The sequence below is a fragment of the Populus euphratica genome, unplaced genomic scaffold (genome assembly GCF_000495115.2).
Source record: "Populus euphratica unplaced genomic scaffold, PopEup_1.0 scaffold764.1, whole genome shotgun sequence".
Lineage (NCBI taxonomy): Eukaryota > Viridiplantae > Streptophyta > Magnoliopsida > Malpighiales > Salicaceae > Populus > Populus euphratica.
In genome coordinates, this window is record NW_011500632.1 from 18,184 (window position 1) to 37,333 (window position 19,150).

At 35.4% G+C, this 19,150-nt stretch overlaps 1 protein-coding gene across 3 annotated transcripts; it reads right to left on the reverse strand.

Moving 5' to 3' along the window:
* Nucleotides 1–535: 535 nt before the first annotated feature.
* LOC105115782 (uncharacterized) lies at nt 536–18,948 on the reverse strand. 3 transcript variants are annotated; one of them, XM_011012801.1, is made up of 27 exons: nt 18,748–18,948; nt 18,463–18,634; nt 18,066–18,309; nt 15,734–15,975; nt 14,312–14,510; nt 13,018–13,065; nt 12,750–12,857; nt 12,468–12,656; nt 12,058–12,357; nt 10,298–10,399; nt 9,578–9,712; nt 8,960–9,184; nt 8,136–8,339; nt 7,846–8,016; nt 7,316–7,465; nt 6,186–6,323; nt 5,814–6,041; nt 5,573–5,725; nt 4,577–4,703; nt 3,621–3,771; nt 3,049–3,169; nt 2,883–2,963; nt 2,463–2,564; nt 2,203–2,353; nt 1,622–1,774; nt 637–913; nt 536–590 (listed from the first exon to the last, which is right to left on the reverse strand). In XM_011012801.1, exons 2-25 carry the CDS (start codon nt 18,624–18,626, stop codon nt 1,683–1,685), a joined length of 3,825 nt encoding a protein of 1,274 aa, XP_011011103.1. In that variant the 5' UTR covers nt 18,627–18,634; nt 18,748–18,948; the 3' UTR covers nt 536–590; nt 637–913; nt 1,622–1,682. The 3 variants fall into 3 exon arrangements, with proteins under 3 accessions (XP_011011103.1, XP_011011104.1, XP_011011102.1); XM_011012802.1 differs by having other exon boundaries at nt 552–913; nt 3,621–3,753; XM_011012800.1 differs by having other exon boundaries at nt 552–913.
* Between the last annotated feature and the right edge of the window lie 202 nt (nt 18,949–19,150).

The following is a 19,150-nucleotide window of genomic DNA, read 5'->3' on the forward strand; positions in this document are numbered from 1 at the left end:
TTATATTCCTCTATTTATATATGCCACCTAGGCCAATAAATAAATTAAAACATCATTTAAAAATAATTAAAAAACAACCTTAAAAATTAACTCGTCAACTAACTTGTAAGTTGAAATTAACTAATCTAAGATCCAAGTCACTGAGTTTTGTCTAGGTTAGATCCAAGTCACTGAGTTTTGTCTAGGTTACCGGATCGGCCGAGTCAAATTTTATTTTTTTTTTAAATTAAAACAACATTATTTTAACAAAAAACAAAAATCAACGGATTTGAAACCGGTTCTTGACCAGGTCGCCGGGTCACATGGGATTTTTTCTTCCTCTATTTTTTTCAACCCGACTCAGTTCTAGTTCCAGGTTGGCCGAGTCCTGAGCCAGCTCGCAAGCCAAACCGGATTTCAAAACTATACCCGTTAGATCACTAGAACTTGACTAGGTCCCTGATTTGGCCCAAACCACGGTAAGTTAACTAGTCAACCGAGCAAGCAAGGCTTGAGTTTAACAACAATTTTTGCATGAAATCATTCAGTATATAAAACACAAAATTGGTTAATTTACAATAGAAACAATTGGCACTGGTGTAGACTGTAAACTATAATCAATTCAATTCAAGCGGTGTAGACTGTAAATTGGTTAAACTATAATCAATTCAAGCGGCTAATGACACCATGATCAGCATCTATACAAACATCTGTAAAAATTTTGGTATCCCAGTGACTGAAATTGCTAGCAATCAAAATAACCCTATGAACTTGCGCAACTCCACAACTACTTTTGTTGGGCATCTAATTTGACATACCTGAACCACTCGATGGGACATTCTAGACCGTTCTGAAAGTCCAGGAGAGGCTTTATGGGACAGCTCCATCAATTGTTGATCGGACCTTTAAATCAGGTAGAGAGCTGCCCACGATCCTGCAGATGATTTTACTTCTTGTTAACATGTAGAAACAAGAAATGCTGCATACTATCCTTTTAGTATACCATGGAACTGTGAAGATGGAAATTCTATGGCAATTTTCAGCAGCATGCTCAAACTTGAGGTGTTCAACACAGGAAGAGAGATAATTGGAAAAAAAATAAATCATTATAAAGGAATGCGGGGTGGTACAAACCCTCCTCCCAGTCCTGATACGCCTTCCCCTTTCTCCCAAGCTCAGACACTAATGAACCCGAATCCTGTGACAGACATGGATTGGAACCCTTACACCTTACATTCAACTTCGCTTGTCACTAATTCTAATATATGACCTTATATGATTAACAGAAGTAAAACCCTTAAAAGGTTTAACATAGTCTTTTATTCAAGGCAGCTGGTGATAAATTACAAAGTGGGTTGACATAAAACCACATTCTCCACACAAGGAATATCATATTTCAGGACTCGGAAAAGAAAAGCAGAGAAATAACATCGGTTCTTCTCTCGCATTTCAACCAATGACATATGATATATATGCATCTGCCTTGGCATGTTTTAAGGAAATTTCCAGACCTTTGAATCAAAATTATCAATTTCATTGCATGGGCCCAAGCCATATATGGACGCAACTTGCTATATCTGTTTGCAACAGGCCTTGTTGTATAAATAATTAATATAAGATTTAATGCCAATAAGAACGATACCTTCTAACACTAACCAAAAAAGGTTTCACTGCAATCAATGATATTAAATCATCCAGGAAAATCAGGTTGTTGGTCGTGTCATTGTAGACAAACCACGTCCCACAGGCATGCCTCCCTGAAAACCATCATCTGTTTCATCCACTTCTAATGGAGCTGCAAAGTATGAGTTAATCAAATGGGGAGAACAATTTAAGAAAAGCTCTTAAATAAATGAAACAAAAAGAGAGGACAAAAAAGAGAGAACAAAAAACAAAAGAACGAAAAAGAGACAGATGCAAGCAGTTCAAAGAGAATATGCCACTAAAAATCCAAACATGAAATGGCAAAACAAGATAAGATGTTCCTTGTGCCTGATGTCCAAGAAAAATGACATAACAACTCATATATGAATTAATGTGCTATTTTAAGTAACCTTGTTAATTGGCTTCTAAATCAATACAGATTTCAATTATTTCAATTCAGCTCATATAATCAATAATCATTGCATTCTGTTTATTCTGGTTTATATTAAATCAAATACACTGTAAATAGGAGGAAACATTGGACAGGGAAATTGAATAATTTCAACTATGGTTGTTTACCATTAATCTCCTCTCCAGCTTGTGTCCCAGCAACCCCAATGCATGAGTACAGAGAATCCTCATCTACTTTCAATTGTTCATATGCAAGGTATACGTCCTCAATTGTGGCAGCTTCATATAGTGCAGTGAGATCTTTAATACATGAGATGTCCTGGACCCCAGAACCATAAAGAACAGGTCACATGAAGTCATAATTTGTTTCTAGTTGGAAGATGAGAGCTAAAGGATGAAAGCTAAGCTTCAAACATATTGTTTTTCACCTTTCTCGGAACAGAAGAGGCTTGCAAATGAGCAAGCAATCCAAGCCAATAGGCATTGGACTTAATCTCAGCTTCATGTCTCATTAGCAGCGTCCGTCTTGCCTGTAATTGCAAAGTGTTAAAATGGAAACATGCTACATGTGCATCAAGACATAAGATACATGTGGATATAAAAGACAACTCTACTTCATTATGCAATTAGATATCCCCTATCAAGGAAAAGTAAAAAACAAATCCCAGCAGGGAAGTTAATTTAAGCAAAAGCTGTTATGAAGGGGGATAACAAGAACGAACTTCTAGAAAAGTTTTTCATCATTTCCATTAAACATGTTCGTTTCAATGAATCCTATGTTCTGAGTATAAATGCTGTCAATCACAGAAAAACACAAACAGCATTCTAGTAGTTGAATAATATCTAACCCTGTCCAACTCTCTCTGGGCAACCTTGTTGATATGCAACCCTCTAAGAACACTTTTGCATGCATCAACCGCTTTATGTACCTGCATGTTAATAGAACCCAAAGCTAGTGAATACGTCAGAACTAACAGAAAATATTAGATGGAATATAGGGAAATGAACCCCCACCTTGCCTGGAGTTGATGTTACTGAAACAACATACCATCCAAGCTTAAGCCTATCAAATAGGCTTAACTCAAACGATACATCATATGTCAACCCAAGAGAATCCCTAACTGTGGTAAAAAGCCTGCACAAAACAAAGAATAGCTGCATGAAAATACAACAATTCATAGCTATGGTAGCTACAAATATTTTAGATTCGAGTAAGGCTGCATAATTTTCAAAACTAAAAGATTACTGCCTCATCTGCTAGTCAAGAAGTGTTAGCAGAGTAAAATGGACAGATCATCCATGGTACAATATTGAATTTTATTAACTTCCCAAAGTATTTTCACAGCATTAGATGGGAACACACATTTTTATTTGGTTGTTTGTTCTTAAGGTAGCAATCCCATGGAGAGGCAGTTTTGCAGAGTATGATACAACTAGACTAAATTCCCTCAGGAACATTCCAGACAAACACTAGAAAGAAACAAACAATAACACTGGCTAATGCATGCATGATTGCAAATTGCTAGACTATGAAGTTATATCATATAGATGAAATGATTTCTAAGCAAGCCTGTCAGGAAAATCACCGAGAATTTATGATCTCAGCCAGTAGCCCCATTGTTATGCCAAAGAAGAGTGGATGACAGCGAAGTTTTCCTTGTATATCCTTCTGAACATCCATCCCGTCTATCTGTTGTGTTTCAGATATTGGTTGTGCATCTGCAAAGCATTGGCCAGCTGAGATTATGAGTCACACTTCAGTTTTTTTGGAGAAAGTAAAGTTGTTTTCCACTTTCTATGCAGAGAAACAGTTCAGAAGTGAGCCAGACAATGTTCACAAAGGTAAACCTGAATAAATTTACATTTTCTATAACATGTCAACCAGCATCTTTTATAAGCAGACAAGACTCGACAGTATTCAATCCAAAAGAAAAGCAACATGAAAATTCAATAGACACATTGGAAACCAAACCAAGTGGTTATCCATATAATCCATGCCTTCTGAAAAGGGACCCATTTCTTGCAATACTTTGAATGCTATATTAAAAATGCAGTGAATTAACCAAGACACATATCCTATTTACAAGATTATCTGTGACAATTAATTTTGCACACAGATTTTAGAAGAGCAATGAAAAATAAAAAAAGCCAGCGAATATAAGCTTAACATGGAACATGATAGAAGGGCTAAACAAAAAGGAATTTTTGCAGATATATTTTTTAGATTAGAGAAGATTGTATTAACAGCAAAAAGAACTACAAAAGCTTGCTGAAGAATAAGTCGTCCTCCCAAATAATAAAGCAAAATGGATATCATTAATAAGCAGCCAAGTTCCGCTGAAAATCAGCTAAAGAAACTCCCTCAGAGCACCTGAAGAAAGGAATACTATCCTATCCCCATCTTTCCAGCCACACAGCTTATCCAACCATTTGCAACTAAGTTCTTCCCTTTTTTATTTCTCACTTCATTCCATTAAGAAGTCTTACAAGAATCAAAATACACATCAAATTTATTAATTTTACTTATAGAATGAAAACTGACCAGCTGCAACCGAAAAGCCACTCACTGACTTGAAGAGATCTGTTCCATCAACAGTGAAACCCCAACGATTTGGTGCAGGACCAGCAATATATGCACATGCTCTCTCATCAGTATCCTTCAAAAACACCTGCATGAGAGCACAGATACTCTAAGCACTCTTGTCATATAAATGCACAATGACCCAGGTTACTTCCATAAACTTCAAAAAGAAAAAATCAAACTAGGAATCTGGTACGCATTAGGGCTTCATCTAATAAGCCAAACCAATTAGTACTTGCTTGCAGGGTTGGCTCAGTCACATAGATGAAATGCCCAAACTTGCTCAAGCTCAATTTGAGCTCCAACAAGCCAGCTCAAGGTCAAGCTCAGAACACATCTACCAGCATGTTTTAATGACCAGCCTCCACAAGCACAAATTTAGAACTTAGATGTGGGCAGCTCAACCGAACTTATTTAATTCACTTGTTGTTAATCTTCAATCAGAACTTATTTAATTCACTTCTTGTTAATCTTCAATGAGTCATAACCCATGACTGAATCTAAAATAGCAACCCAAAACATGGATACAAATTACAAATAAAAAATGAAAAGTTGAAGACTATAACCACTAGAAAATTAAATTACTAGATAATCTTCACCAACATAAAAGACTCAGTTTCAATCCAACACTAAATCTCACCCTCAAAAGGATTCAGGACAACAATCACTCCAAAAACAAAATAAATTAAAGTTTTTTTTAAAAAAAAATCAGATAGAGCTGTCTAATGAGTAACAATGCTTGCACGGAATGACATCCATGAGACTTGAAGTAAAGCACATGCTTGTTCAATTCAGCCTTATTTCTAAAACAAGACGTGTTTACAAACCAGCCGAGCAGTGTCGTTAGCAAGCTCAGCTCATTGCAAGCATGCTAACAATATTCTGCATGATGATTCCTGGCATTTTAATTCTCAAATGTGAGAATTTTCAAGTAATAAAAATTGTTTTGATCCTCACTTGTTGAAACTGCAAATCAGAAGGGGATGGTCGAAACATGACAGGATTAATTTCTTGTTCCTGTTCAGAATCTCTTGTTGCTCTAACTGTGCCCAGGTAATCAATAATGCAAGACTGAACCTCCTCCTCTGAGAAATCTCCAACAATACTTACCTGAAGAATGAAGACATGCACCTTTTAGATGATTAAATATCTGTTTCCAGATGTGATATGCAGGATTAACAAGCAGATAATCACACACCTCCATGTTTCCACCAACAAACTGATTCATCACTGCATCCTCTACGGATTTCAGTGTTAGATTTTGTAATGATTGTGGGGTTGGCTCAATAAATCGCTCATCCCCATTCAACATTGCTGTCATGAGCTTGTGAGCAGTTGCCCGTTCTAAGCTTTTGGGAATGGATCGGTAACATGACAAGTAGAGTTGCCTTGCTCTATCAAATGCATCATCCAGCCAGACACTATGCTGAGATTTAGCAATTTCAGGTATCAAAATATCAGTACATAAGGTCAACAATGTGGCATCCATCAAAAGCAACCAAAAAAAACACCACCTAAAAATGACACTAAACTTTTACTGGTCAGCATATATTGGTTATTGATGGGGTACCTCAAGTACCATATGAAGTAATTCAAATGCTGCTTGCATCCCATTGTCTCGCAGAGTGAAGCGGAACTCCATGCAAATAAATTCCTCAGTTGACTCCAAAGAGCAATTTATTAGGTGATTCACACAAAAAAGTTCTACCTGAAGAAGCATATTGCACAGTAATAAGGGTAAAATGAACTGCTGAGAAAACTTCCCAGCATGCATAAAAAAAATGATTGCATGCAGCTAACTTCACATAATGCAGCAGCAGTTCTAAAAATTGGAAACCCATTATACTTAACACACTCACGCCTGATAATTGACGATTTTGACTATGATTTCATCTTTAGAATATTAATTTCTCAGTCCCATAATGAATTATTAAACACAAGCATATTTGTATACACAGATCACATTCTATATATGTTTTTCCTCCAAAATTCTTCATGTTTCATTAAGTATTTAACTGCAATAAATCCTAATCTGCAAATGATTCCTTATCAAAGCTAATTTACTGACAAAAAACTTCAAAAGATCTGCTCTGTAAAAAAGGCGTATACATGCAACATGAAATCATATCTGAAGAAAATGTCACCTAAAATTCAGACAATTTATTTATTTATCTGTTTTGATGGCTTTGATAATATTCTTGACAAGTCTATCTAAACTGCTGCTTAGTTTCACTATGTTTTGAGATCTCTCTTCATTGCTGTTCATAACTCATACAGCCTCATCCTGGTTTCAATTTTTTTTTCTTTGATCTAAAATTACAGGGGAATTTGCCACAACAAAGGTCCGTGTTCAATTCTCAAGTGCACGCTCTACATTAAAAACCATAAAGCGTAGGAGTGTCTCCAAATTCTCCCTTCCAAGACTGCAATCTAATAGGACCATAACTGTGTAATTTACTTTAGCAAAAAGATTATCCAAGGTTTCCTCAAGTCTAAACAACCAGCCTGCACTACCATTTAAACTGATTTTTTTATGGCAGATCTTTCAGAAAAAAATTGAAAATTTTAATAAGATGAAATAGAGGACAAGCAATATCACTTCTTTTTGACATTCATTTCATAATCGATAGTCCAACCCACACAATGAACTTTCTAATATTTAATTTTAAAAAGAAACATAATATACAGTACTAGACCAACCTGCTCTCTCGAAAAGCTGCCAACACGACCACCCTCACTGAGAGTTCTAACACCCACAACAACAGCTCCTTTAGACTCGGAACTTTCAGCTGCCCTGCCCCCACCCACAATAAGCCGCATGACACCTCCCCGGGATTCACTTTTGGATATCTGTACACAGCGTGGGATTGAACTAAAATTGAAATAGGTGGTGATATATTAAGTATATTGCCAACATGTAGCTATCAAGTTTTTTTATTACCATCCAGATTGAAAACATGAGATGAAAGATGGAACAGACAAGAAGTATTGTTTTGCTTTGAAGTGAATATTAAAACCAAAATGCAACATGTCTTCATAAATAAATACCTCAAGCACTGTTACACTACGAAAGGATCACCTATATATATATATACATATATATATATATATATGTATAATTGAGTGGAATTGCAAACACGAAAGGAATCCAAATTCAATGGCATATTAAACAACATCAAAACATTAGTTTAATGAAGTGACCAGCTGAATAAAAACATGCATAAGGATACCTTGTAATTTACAGCAATTCCATTTGAAAGACGACGCTGAGTGATGCCTGTATCTTGGTCATGCAATTTCATATAGCCTGCATCTGGAAGTAAGGGAACAAAGGATGGCCTACGTTCTAACCTTAACTCCTCTAACTGTGTTGAAGATATCAATTCTTTTGGTACTTCAAGCTGCACATAGAATCAAATAAATGAACTTGTCAATGAAGTTTATTTCAATAACTGGCTGTTTATATAAAAACCAAAAAAAAAGTAAAAAGAACAAAGCATGCTAAGTTTCATGTGGACACCTCTGGCTCAGCCTCAATTGCTTCCTCCAATCCTAATTTTATGGCAGCTGTAATCTCACTTGAGGATATCTTGAACTCGGTTTCACCCAATCCATCAATATGCACTTTTGCAGGAACACATGCAATGATTGCTGCAGGAAGGGGCGCAGTAGGTTTTCCAAAATCAGAGATAAATTCTAATAACTTGGCACCAATAGAATTGACCTATGAGAGAGAGAGAGAGAGAGAGAGTTAAAATAACTAGAAAAAGTCATGAAAAAATAATGATTTCACAAACAAAAGAGTGAATATACAAAGGAACCTCAAAATCCTCATTCTCAACTTCAAAAACTTCAGAAAGCACACCAAGCTATGCAAAAAGGCATTACATTCACAAAGCACCTACTACTGAAGGCAAATATATCACAATAATAACCACGAATATTTCCAATAAAACCTCATCAACAAACAAATTAAAGTTAAGAGACGAGAAATCAAGGCATTAGATAAATGTTAATGGAAAAATTTGTGAAGCATCAAAACCATTAGAAATTAAGTATCTTCAAGAATAAAGTATTTTGGCACAATACTAACTATGGCTCTGTATTAGTCTCTATACTAAAAATAGCATGGCAGTTCTAAAGCAAGTTCAGGCTATATACTGAAACGTAAGGGGAAAAAAAAGGTGCGCAGTAAGAGTCAAAATCAAAGTATAAGCACACATGACAATGATGAAGTTATGACTTCCCGGATTGCTAGCACACACATTACATAATTTCATTTTACAGGGATAAGAGCATGCACAGCAGGCAATAATAGTTAGGGTCACTATGGGTGAAATTTACCTCTTCAAGTGTGACCATTCCAGCAACAGCAAACAAACTCTCATGTCCTTGTCTCTGATCCATCACAGTATGGCCAAGAGCATTACTCTCCATGATAAATTCCAAATTATCAACAGATGAAACATTATCAATCATAGCTGCCAGATGTTCGCTATCTTTTAAAAGTGCATCCATATAGCGAGTTAATTCACCCTTTGTGACACCAAATTCTTTAAGCCTTCGAACCTGCATCAAACAAAATCTATAAAATATTTTAACCAGGAAAAGATGAGAAAAGGAAGAAGATCTAAATTTGATTGAGCAAAGTTGGTAGCAGCATCAAATAAGATTCAATGCTTTCTGTCTCCAGAATTTTTGCCAAAAAACACAAATAGATGCATGGCCCACTGAAGACTACTATTAATAGTTGCAACTGCCAATGTAATCTTATTAAACAAAAAACCATGCCCTTTTCTACAGTTAGCAAATAAGGGAAATAACAATATGAAGAAAAAAAAAGAGCTTGTTATCTGATAATAATTCCAACATGAATGTAAACAGCAACGAAAAAATTGATGCAATGGAATTGCATTAACAGTAGCAATGAGAGTGAAGACAGAAGAACAGAAAAGTACGAACCTCCTGAACAGCAACTTTAATTGCATTTTGCCAATTCTTGGGTTCTGCAGTTACTGTAAGAGTTGTGACAGTGCATCCTTCCCTTCCAGAATCACTATGATCCAATTCAACTGAAGTGAATGGTGGATTTGAACTCTGAAAATTTTAAAAAATTAACAAAAATTTTGGGAGGGCTAATGAAACTAAGAGATATGGACCCACACATACAGAAATCAATACAATATAGACAAATTTCCAGCTTCCATCATTTTTATATTTTTACCAGCAGTCTGCAAAATTACTATATGTTTGAGTTCAAATCTTAATTGTTAAATTTGCACCAACTTTCATCCTGAAAATTTCCCAGCTTCCATAATTTTTTTACCAGCAGTCTGCAGAATTACTATATGTTTGAGTTAAAATCTTAATTGTTAAATTTGCATTGACTTCCATCCTGCTCGTTGAAACAAAAGCATAGCTAAATTCATGATCAATAGTCAGAAGAAACCTTAAGCATTTGTCAGCAATAAAACCATTATCATTCATAATCTACGTTTACTAAAAGGCAACTCCCAAACAAACACGCATTTAAAGCAACAGAACAAATTAAAATTGATATATGAGGAAAAAACAATTAGAGACCAACCCAATCACAGGTTAAATGGTGACCAATAGGAAAGCAAAGGAAAGAAACAAGTGCGGAAAAAGGCTCAAACTATATATAACATGACCAGCAGAAACCTTGTATCTTGTATTAATTCGGAAGTGCAGTGCAGATAAAAATATTCTCTTCATCAAAACATTGCACAAGTCACCATACGTTTGGACCTTGCTCACTGGAATCTGCAGCAAAATCCAGAGCATGATGTCAATCCCAACCCAAATAAAGCGGAAAAAAAAACAATGAATCAAGCCCACTTTTCCAGAGGCTAGTATTTCTGCATGTTGCACATTGAATGCTAGTCCCAAAGGGAGAAACACATAAGCAAAATTTTCTACATGATGATAAAGAATTTAACAGCATATAACTGCAAGTGTCCTAGACACTCCAGATTTTTCTTAAATTACAAGAAGGGAACCAGAGAAAAACTTCATGTTTTTATGTTTATGTGAATGGAAAAGTGTTCTTCAAAGTGGCGTGCCATGAAAAGTGGCTAATGGGTACAGAATCAACAGCATGGGAAGGCGGGAAGGCGGGATTATTAGTAACCAATTAATTTTCTTACCTTTGACTAAGATGTAAAAATGATATTCTCCTTTCAAACAGCATTACAAAGACTTGCTCCTATATATCATGCATCAGATTGAAATATGACATATATGAATGAATAGAATCTTGAATCCATGTCCTCTGTGGGGAGTTGACAGGCAGTTATCTATAATAACACTAAATCCAAGGCACACTTTATTAGTGTCAATGCTTCACAGTCTCGCCATTCTAAAGTATGAAATAAAAAATAATTGTCATAACGCAACACTAATGCATATAAACTTGGGTTATTGAAGGGTGTTAACGACCCTCAAGAGACCAATTCAGAGACAGAGACACAATTTATTACTGGAACAAACACGTGAAACACACTTAGGTGGTAAAACACTGGGAAAAAAAATCCAAAGATCATATATCATTTGGTTTGGAAAATTTTATTCATGTTCATAATAAACTTTGTCCTTTGTAGGTCATCAATTATTCGTTGGGATAAGCGATGGTCTTCTTAATTTTTACAATACCCAGCTTGAAATCAAAAGCAAGAAACAAATTGCAAAAATGATTCCCATAATAATCAATTTGCACCGACTTTGGTATAATTTGTTGCTCGTGAGTTGACTTAAAATGGCCTGTTACAGAATTCAGAAGATAAACTTTATTTTGTTTCTATTCTATCAGAAGTAACAAGGAAATTTTTATTTCACTCAACTGCGATATTGTAGAATTCAATTCATTCCTTCAAAAAAGTTCCAAATTGAAGGGGGCAGAACATATGGAGACCCCGACACAACACTAAAAAAATTTTTAAAAAAAAAACACCCAAAAGATCTAGAAATCAAGTGGAACTAAGATTCAACTTAACAAGCAGAACCGTAAAACTTTAAATCAAAGCATGCAGTCAAACAAGTTTCTGAGATGATAAATAACTGATCAGTCATTGCAGTATCTCGAGTAACGCAATGAGACAATGCAAAGGAAGTCCTTCCTAAACAGAAACACCACTCAATGGCTTCACTTTCTGCCAAAATTCCCTTTCCAAGTAGCAAGAATCCCAACAACTCTTCAATTTTACTGTTTGTCATCACAACTTGCACATGAAGGTGGAAACAGTGATGCAGATAAAATGATGTTTTTTACTGAATTTGCTCTGAAGTTAGAATGCAGTGAGATACACACAATAGCAATCATCACCCCAAGAAGTAGGAGGATAAAAAAAAACAAGAGCATCTGCAAAAGAACCAGCACCCAGCAAAATGCTGCAAAACATGACCACTACTCTTGTTGTCCATACCTTGCAAAACATATTAATTGAGAAATTCTGAAGAAACTCGTGCTGAAATATCTGTGGTGGCTTCAAATTTGCATTGCTTCCAGGGAGAGACCAATAATGCTCGACAGGAGGACGAACTGCATGCCTTTCCCTTTTAATGATTTTGGATTGGTCTAGAGAACTAGATGACTTTTCATGAGGCGAACTTCCAGGGAGCCCAACTGAGACCTTAGGAGCAAGAAAACTAGCCATTGCACCAAATGCACTTGGAGAAGGAGCAGAAACTGTCTTGTTTTCCAGGCCAGTTTGTCCAAAGACATTCTGCACATCAAGAAGTAATTATAGTCCTTGTTTCAAGATGGATACATAAGTTACTAATCCAGACAATGATTAATTGCTATAAATTATGATCAACAAGTTTTTGGGCATACTTCAATTTGGTGAACTGTCTTTGAAATGTTATCAATGTCACCAACAATGTATAGAGTTGCATTTGCTGGGAAGTACCAACGCTCATGGAATTTCCTAATTTTCTCTGCATCCCACTTCTTAATCTGCTCTTCCAATCCTATTGGGAACCTTTTGCTCAGCTTGTTTTCTGAATGTAGATGTTGTAACAACTACATTCAAAAAAAAATCATCAAACATTGATATTAAACAGAAATATTCAAACATTAACTAGTATCAATTTACAAGCAACACTGAGTCTGTACCTGGCAGTCAACACGATATTCTATAGTATTCATCATCTGTAGTTCTGAAAGTATAGCACGCCTTTCCTTTTCAACTCGAGAAGCAAGGAAGCTCGGGTGGAAAGCTATCTGTTCAATGAAACGGATACATTAAATAAGACATTGTAATTGTCAAATCTTTACTCTGCATGCCATCATCCTAGCAAACATTTGTCTTCTTGACAAAAAAAGAAACAAATCCAAACTAAGGGAAGCATCTCAAATACAAGAGCAATTCCTTCATCTATACCTCATTCAAGGCATCCAGCACAGAGGGGAGTAGATCTCCATCAGCATCCTGGCAAGCACCATTTGCCATCAATAAACACCACATGGTGGAATTTAATCAAAAAGTATTGGTGCAAGAAGCAAGAAAAAGATAGCAAGACATAAAGATAATGTAGTTTATAATGCAAGCATTCAATTACAATAGGCAAGCATGGCGACACAATATTGCAAGACATACTAATGTATCTCCCTAATTCTCTCAACAAGTCAAACAGATACTCATTCTATACTATCATATGTCTACCATATTGGTACAGATAACAATCAGCAAATCCACCAAAATTCAAATGTACTCTACCAAATTAATGAAACTTACCCATATGTATGTTAACTTCCATAACTTTATCAGATGCTTGGTGCACACTATCCCGTGCAAAAGACAAATTGAACAATAAGATTTATTGTGTGCTTGCTATTGTGGTGCAGGGTGCTTTTAAAAAAAAATCTCTTAAAAATGCACTAAAATGATTTTTTTTTCAGTTTTTTTTTTTATTTTTAACATCTACACATCAAAATATTAAAAGCGCTTAAAAAAACATCAATTTGATTCTTTCTTAAGTGAAAGCACTTTTGAAAAGCATCTAAAAGAATAAACTACCATGCTCCCAAACACTCACATAGAATTGTTTTCAATAAAGTCACTCTAATATGTTGGGTGCACATTCTGAAGTCTTTTTTTACTTCCAGCAAGGTGCAAAACATACCAACAAGCAACTTAGTTTGAATCAGATGAAGCACATCTACAAATGCACACAAACACACAAGTTTGTGCTAGTAATTAAATATCTTCTATTAAACACAACAATTATATATTGTCTAATACACATGTATATTCCCTAATTTGTAGTTACAATCCTTGCTTTGTATAGTTAACAGTCTTTTGCTGATACATAAGATATCAATCAACTATATTATAAATTTGCAATCATAATCCATGCTTTAAAGTGTTTAACTACTGTTTTTTTTTTTTTTTGGCTCACTATAAAAGAAATTGAATATTTAGATGGCTTTTATTTTTTTATATTTCTCCATCATGGTATAGAATTATTTATCTTCAAACAATACTTTCTTGAACCCATCAAAAGTAACCAAAGAACTGCAAGGAAAAAACCAGATCAAAAGAATATCACAATAAAAGCACACAACAGAGTGAAAGGAAACAGTTGGAGCCTAAAAAGGTGTTAAGAACACAACAACCAAAACCATTAAATTAAATCAATTGTTAGTGTAGGAAAAGATTGAGTAAAGTGACAAACCTTTGTACAAGTTGGTGAATGAATGTGGAACACTGTATGGTGGAAATCAGTGTAAGCATTAGATCGAGCACCTGTTCCAAGAAGTTTCTCGCGTTTCTTACTTCCAAGGAATGCAACATGTTCAATCATATGTGCGATTCCTTGCTCATCATCTTCCTCATCTATTGATCCTGCATGAACTTCCATGTGTGCCTCAAACCTAAAAAATTGAAAGTTAGTTTTGTATATGAGAGAAGGAATGGTGAGTTTTGACCACACCAATTACCACCATCGAATTAAGACCGTTAACCATGGATGGTATCCTCTCTTTCCAAATACTACTGACTAGATGAAATGAGAAATTTTACGGTACTGCATAGATGGGAGTTAGAGAATTAAAAGAAAAGATTTCAGGGCCCTCTAGATTTTGAGTAGAAAAATAAAGCAAATGTGATTTTGAAAATCCCACAACTATACATCTCTTGTGAGAGAAGAATTTAACATTCAGTCATAAGTTCTAATATCATTTGGTGAGCTAAAGAGAAATTCAATGAATAGATTTAGTATCATAACCATGCAACTACTATATTCTTCAGCATGGTCATGAATTCAATTTACTTTAACTTACACCTAGTTCAACACATTTCATGATAACTGGAATTGGCCTGTAATATGTCTCCCCTTCATAATGTTAGCTTTGCTCTTGTGAAATATGAAGTTAATGTATTGTCATAATGGAAGCTTTTGTTGGAAGTGCTAACATATTTCAAATTTGTAATCCATTAGACTTCCATAAGTAAAACACCAAATGCTAGTTGCATCTAACTTGCAAGAAAGGTTCAAACAATATGTTAGCTGTAAGCATCATATGCTATAGAAGAATGAACTTATGAACATATGGAGAATTTAAGAAAAGCATCTATAGTCAAGAATACATGGAGCAACCCAATTCCTCAGAGTAGAAGTCTAGGAAATTTCTTATTGAAAATAACCTTTCAATATCACATTGATGGATGATTATTTCATAATTAATGTTAATGGATGGGTTATATATATACATATACAAGGATGCTTACAGTTCAATGATATGAGGAAGAGCACTTAGTTTCTTTATTTGTTATGAATTGTTATTGTAGTTTATCTTTTCCTCATTAATTGAAGAGTTTAACCCTGAATTATGCCCCAAAAGTCACCTTCAGGTCCTCTCACACTTCATTTGACAAGGACATGTGGTAATAAATGTACAGGGATGTATGTAATGATATTTCAAGCATTTACAAGAAGTAAATATAACTTTTTTGAATGAACCATAGAACAAGCATCTAGCTCCTAGCATGCGGTAACTATCTTATATAATAACCATAAGATTTTAGAATTCTTAAAGTGGCATGCCCTGGAAACATGATGAATAACATAAGTCACACAGGAGTGCATGAACTATACCTGTTTGGTGGAACTTTATTTGGTAGAATAAGATAACGGAGTCCATTTTTCAGTTGCCCTCTGTGCAACTTTGGGTGACATGGAAGTTCAGAGTGCAAAAACTCAAATAGTCTTGCCCTTTCTAATTCCGAATCTAATAAATCAGAATCTTGTCTCTCAAGAATACCATCTGGGCAGGCTATACTTGCTGCATGAGGCTCATTTGGACCCATTGATGCACATGGGGCATGAACATGCTTTCCCTGGAAATTATGCAGACAACAATCAGCAATCTAGAAAAATATGCATACATCATATGCATGAAAAGACTACAATAAGTTAGTAGCAATTATCTGAGGAGGCAAGCAAAGAAAATGGACACTGGAATTGAACAGACATTGGAACGAACACAATTAGGGATAACAGTCATACAATTTTCATAAATAAGGAAATGCTCTTCAGATATGGTCATTAATTAATCCCTGATCACAGTGAACGCACTCTAGTAACAGTAAGAGTACCAAACAAATCCAGAAAACCCATGCTTAAGCTCCACTTGAGTAGGCAAAAGCTTACGATTGTTGGATCGGAGCTGATCTAAAGAACAATTAAGGTAAGCTCAACCTTGGCATGAATTCCAAATAAATTTGTAGGAATCCAAACCAGCTCTAATTACTTACCTTTCTTCTCTATTCTTTTTCTTTCTTTCCTTCTTTCTTTCTTTCTGTCTTTCCCTTTCTTTTATAGATTAATCTATAAATGCTCATCAATTAACTTATGCATGTGCCATTGAATTCTAGAAGATATCACATAGAAGAACCACTGAACCAGATGCTTGATGCAAGATTAACCTTCTTCTCATTCTTTTTGTCCTCAGAACTAATGCAAAGCGAACCTTGAACATGCAAAGAGTGCAAGGAGTGTGCTCCATATCCAGAGTGCTCAGAAATACAATAAGGGCAATGGAATACTTAGGATTTGTGAATAACAGATAGTTATTGGCAAGCTTAGCCTATTGTAAGAACAGGAAAGGTGGTAAGAATTTGAGAATATGTACAGATTCTATGGTGGTTTTTCTTCTTTCTATTGCCACTTTGGATTATTTGTAGTAGGAAGGAGGTTCATTAATCTCTCTCTGCTGCTTCCATCCGAGATTCTTAATTCTTCATTTCTAGCATATTGACCAGGTTGTTTATGTCAAAGCAGCCCTTTTGCTGCCCTTTTTTGATGTGTTGATGTTCTACATGATCCATAGCCTTTCCTTCATGCTCTAAGCCACTATTTCACTGAGCTTCCAGAAATTCAAAACTAATTTAGGCCCTTTTACAGCGCACATAGTGTCCACCATTCCCTAAGTTTATGGTGCAATGGAGTGTAAACATGTCATCGTATCACTGCCGACACCTTCAAAAAAGAGTTGTTGTTTCTTTTTCAAGGATGTTGTGTTGAGGCAAGGAAGTCACTAAAGTTTATTCAGTTTTTGCAGCTTTGACACTTTAAGAGCACAAGTTTAAGATTTCTCCAACCAGGAGAGAACAATGCAGTTGAAAAAAAAGAGAGGCAGAATTCCTATATTCTAATGTGATTTTCAAATAGAGGAGTATTTTGAAATTCCCAAATCTGATGGATTTTCAGAGTTTAGGTTTTACTTTATAAGTCCTAAAAATTTTGTTTCAGTTTTCCTACACTAATTATGATTTTAGGAATTGTTATTTTGCTTATTCAGGAGTTCACGCCCTTAAAAGACTGGGAGAATTTGGAACTCTATATGAAGCTATTAGATATGTAATATTTCAATATGGAGAAAAAGAATTATGAATAAAACTTCCAACAATTTATGCTTCCATGATTGTGAGATTTCTAAGAATCCTACCTATGATGCTTAGGTTTTTCTCTTTGTAGGTCTACAAGCCTTACTTCCCTTTCTCTTTAACCCAAACCCTAAAATCCCCAATTGTCTGAGCCTAAATCACCATAGAGAATGAGGACAGAAATCTCAAATGCGTCGTGCATCATAGAAAACACGAGATTCAAAAACATTCTGTTCTAAAAAAAAAATTCTAAGCCTCTCTTTATTGAGACAACAGTTGGGGATATAACAGCATTTTGGCTTATTTTTGTGCCATTCTGGGATCTTTTAATGATTCACAGTAACCGATAATCGATAGAACTAAAGAGCTTTATTTGTCCACCTAATAAACACACTTCATTTCTGTGATCGCATTTTTGCCTCCTTTTTAATATAATCTTCTTCTTCCATCTAGAAGGAGAAAGGGGGTGGGGGATAACATTTTGACACCTCAAAACAGAACAGATTGTCATCAAAAGTAGGAAGCAGGAGATATGTACTTACAGAAGCAGTATCGAATGAATGGCCAGACAAACGAAAAGCAGACTTATCAATAAAGGCTCTCGGTATAGATCTCTTGATGCTATAGCGGCTTCTACGGCGGTTAAGGGAGAAAGACATGCACTTAAATTGTTCTGGAAAAGATGCCTCAACCACTCTCTCACCAAGGAACGAACTACAATGTTTCCAAGCATTATTCTTCTTTCTACTAGTACCTGATCTACCGGCAGCAATCTCATGTTTCCAACTTCAAAAAAAAAAAACTAGACTTGAGCAAGCAGAACAATAAATTTCAGGTAAAGCATAAATTTCATCAATTCATCATCAAAAACCCTCAAAATTGTACAAATTGTAAAATCTCAACTACACAGAACAGTTCAAGTTCCAGAAATGCGATTACCTTTTGAAGGAAATGGAATGACAAGATTGATGATGGCTGGCTTGGAATCGAATCAAAGGGGAACGAATTAGGTTTATCCGGTTCTTCCTTGAGAAAGTATCATCTGTACGGATTTGAGGCAAGCTCGTCAACAATACAGAGCTTGAGGCAGCTGTATTCGCCATGACTAAACCTATAAAACAAGAAGAAGAAGACGTTACAGGATACGCAAGTAAAACAACAGTTAACAAAATTAAGTATCCATAGAAGAAATCTGAAGCAGATGGAAGAAGAAGTTATAGATACCGTATGCTGCCGGCTGAAGAGAATTGATTGATTGACAGGCCTCTCTCTTGCTATCCTTCTCTTCGTCTCTGCTTAAGATTTTTTTTCCTCGGGGTGGGCTGGGTTGTTCTGCGTCATTCTAGAGCATGGCTCTGGCTCGTTAATGTGCGTGTGTTATTTGTGATAGGTGGCTAGCTTCTTTTCCAGGCAAGAGATTTTGGAGGTTAGACCGTTTGAAGATATTCGGCAACGTGGTTCAATCGTCTTTTTGAAAAAAAAAAATTTAATTAATTTTTATTATTTTGACAGGATAATATTAAAAATATATAGTTTAACATATTTTTAAATAAAAAATATTTTAACAAATAATATTTATTATATTCTCAACCAATAACTGCTTGAACGAGGTGAGTAAATTAAATAA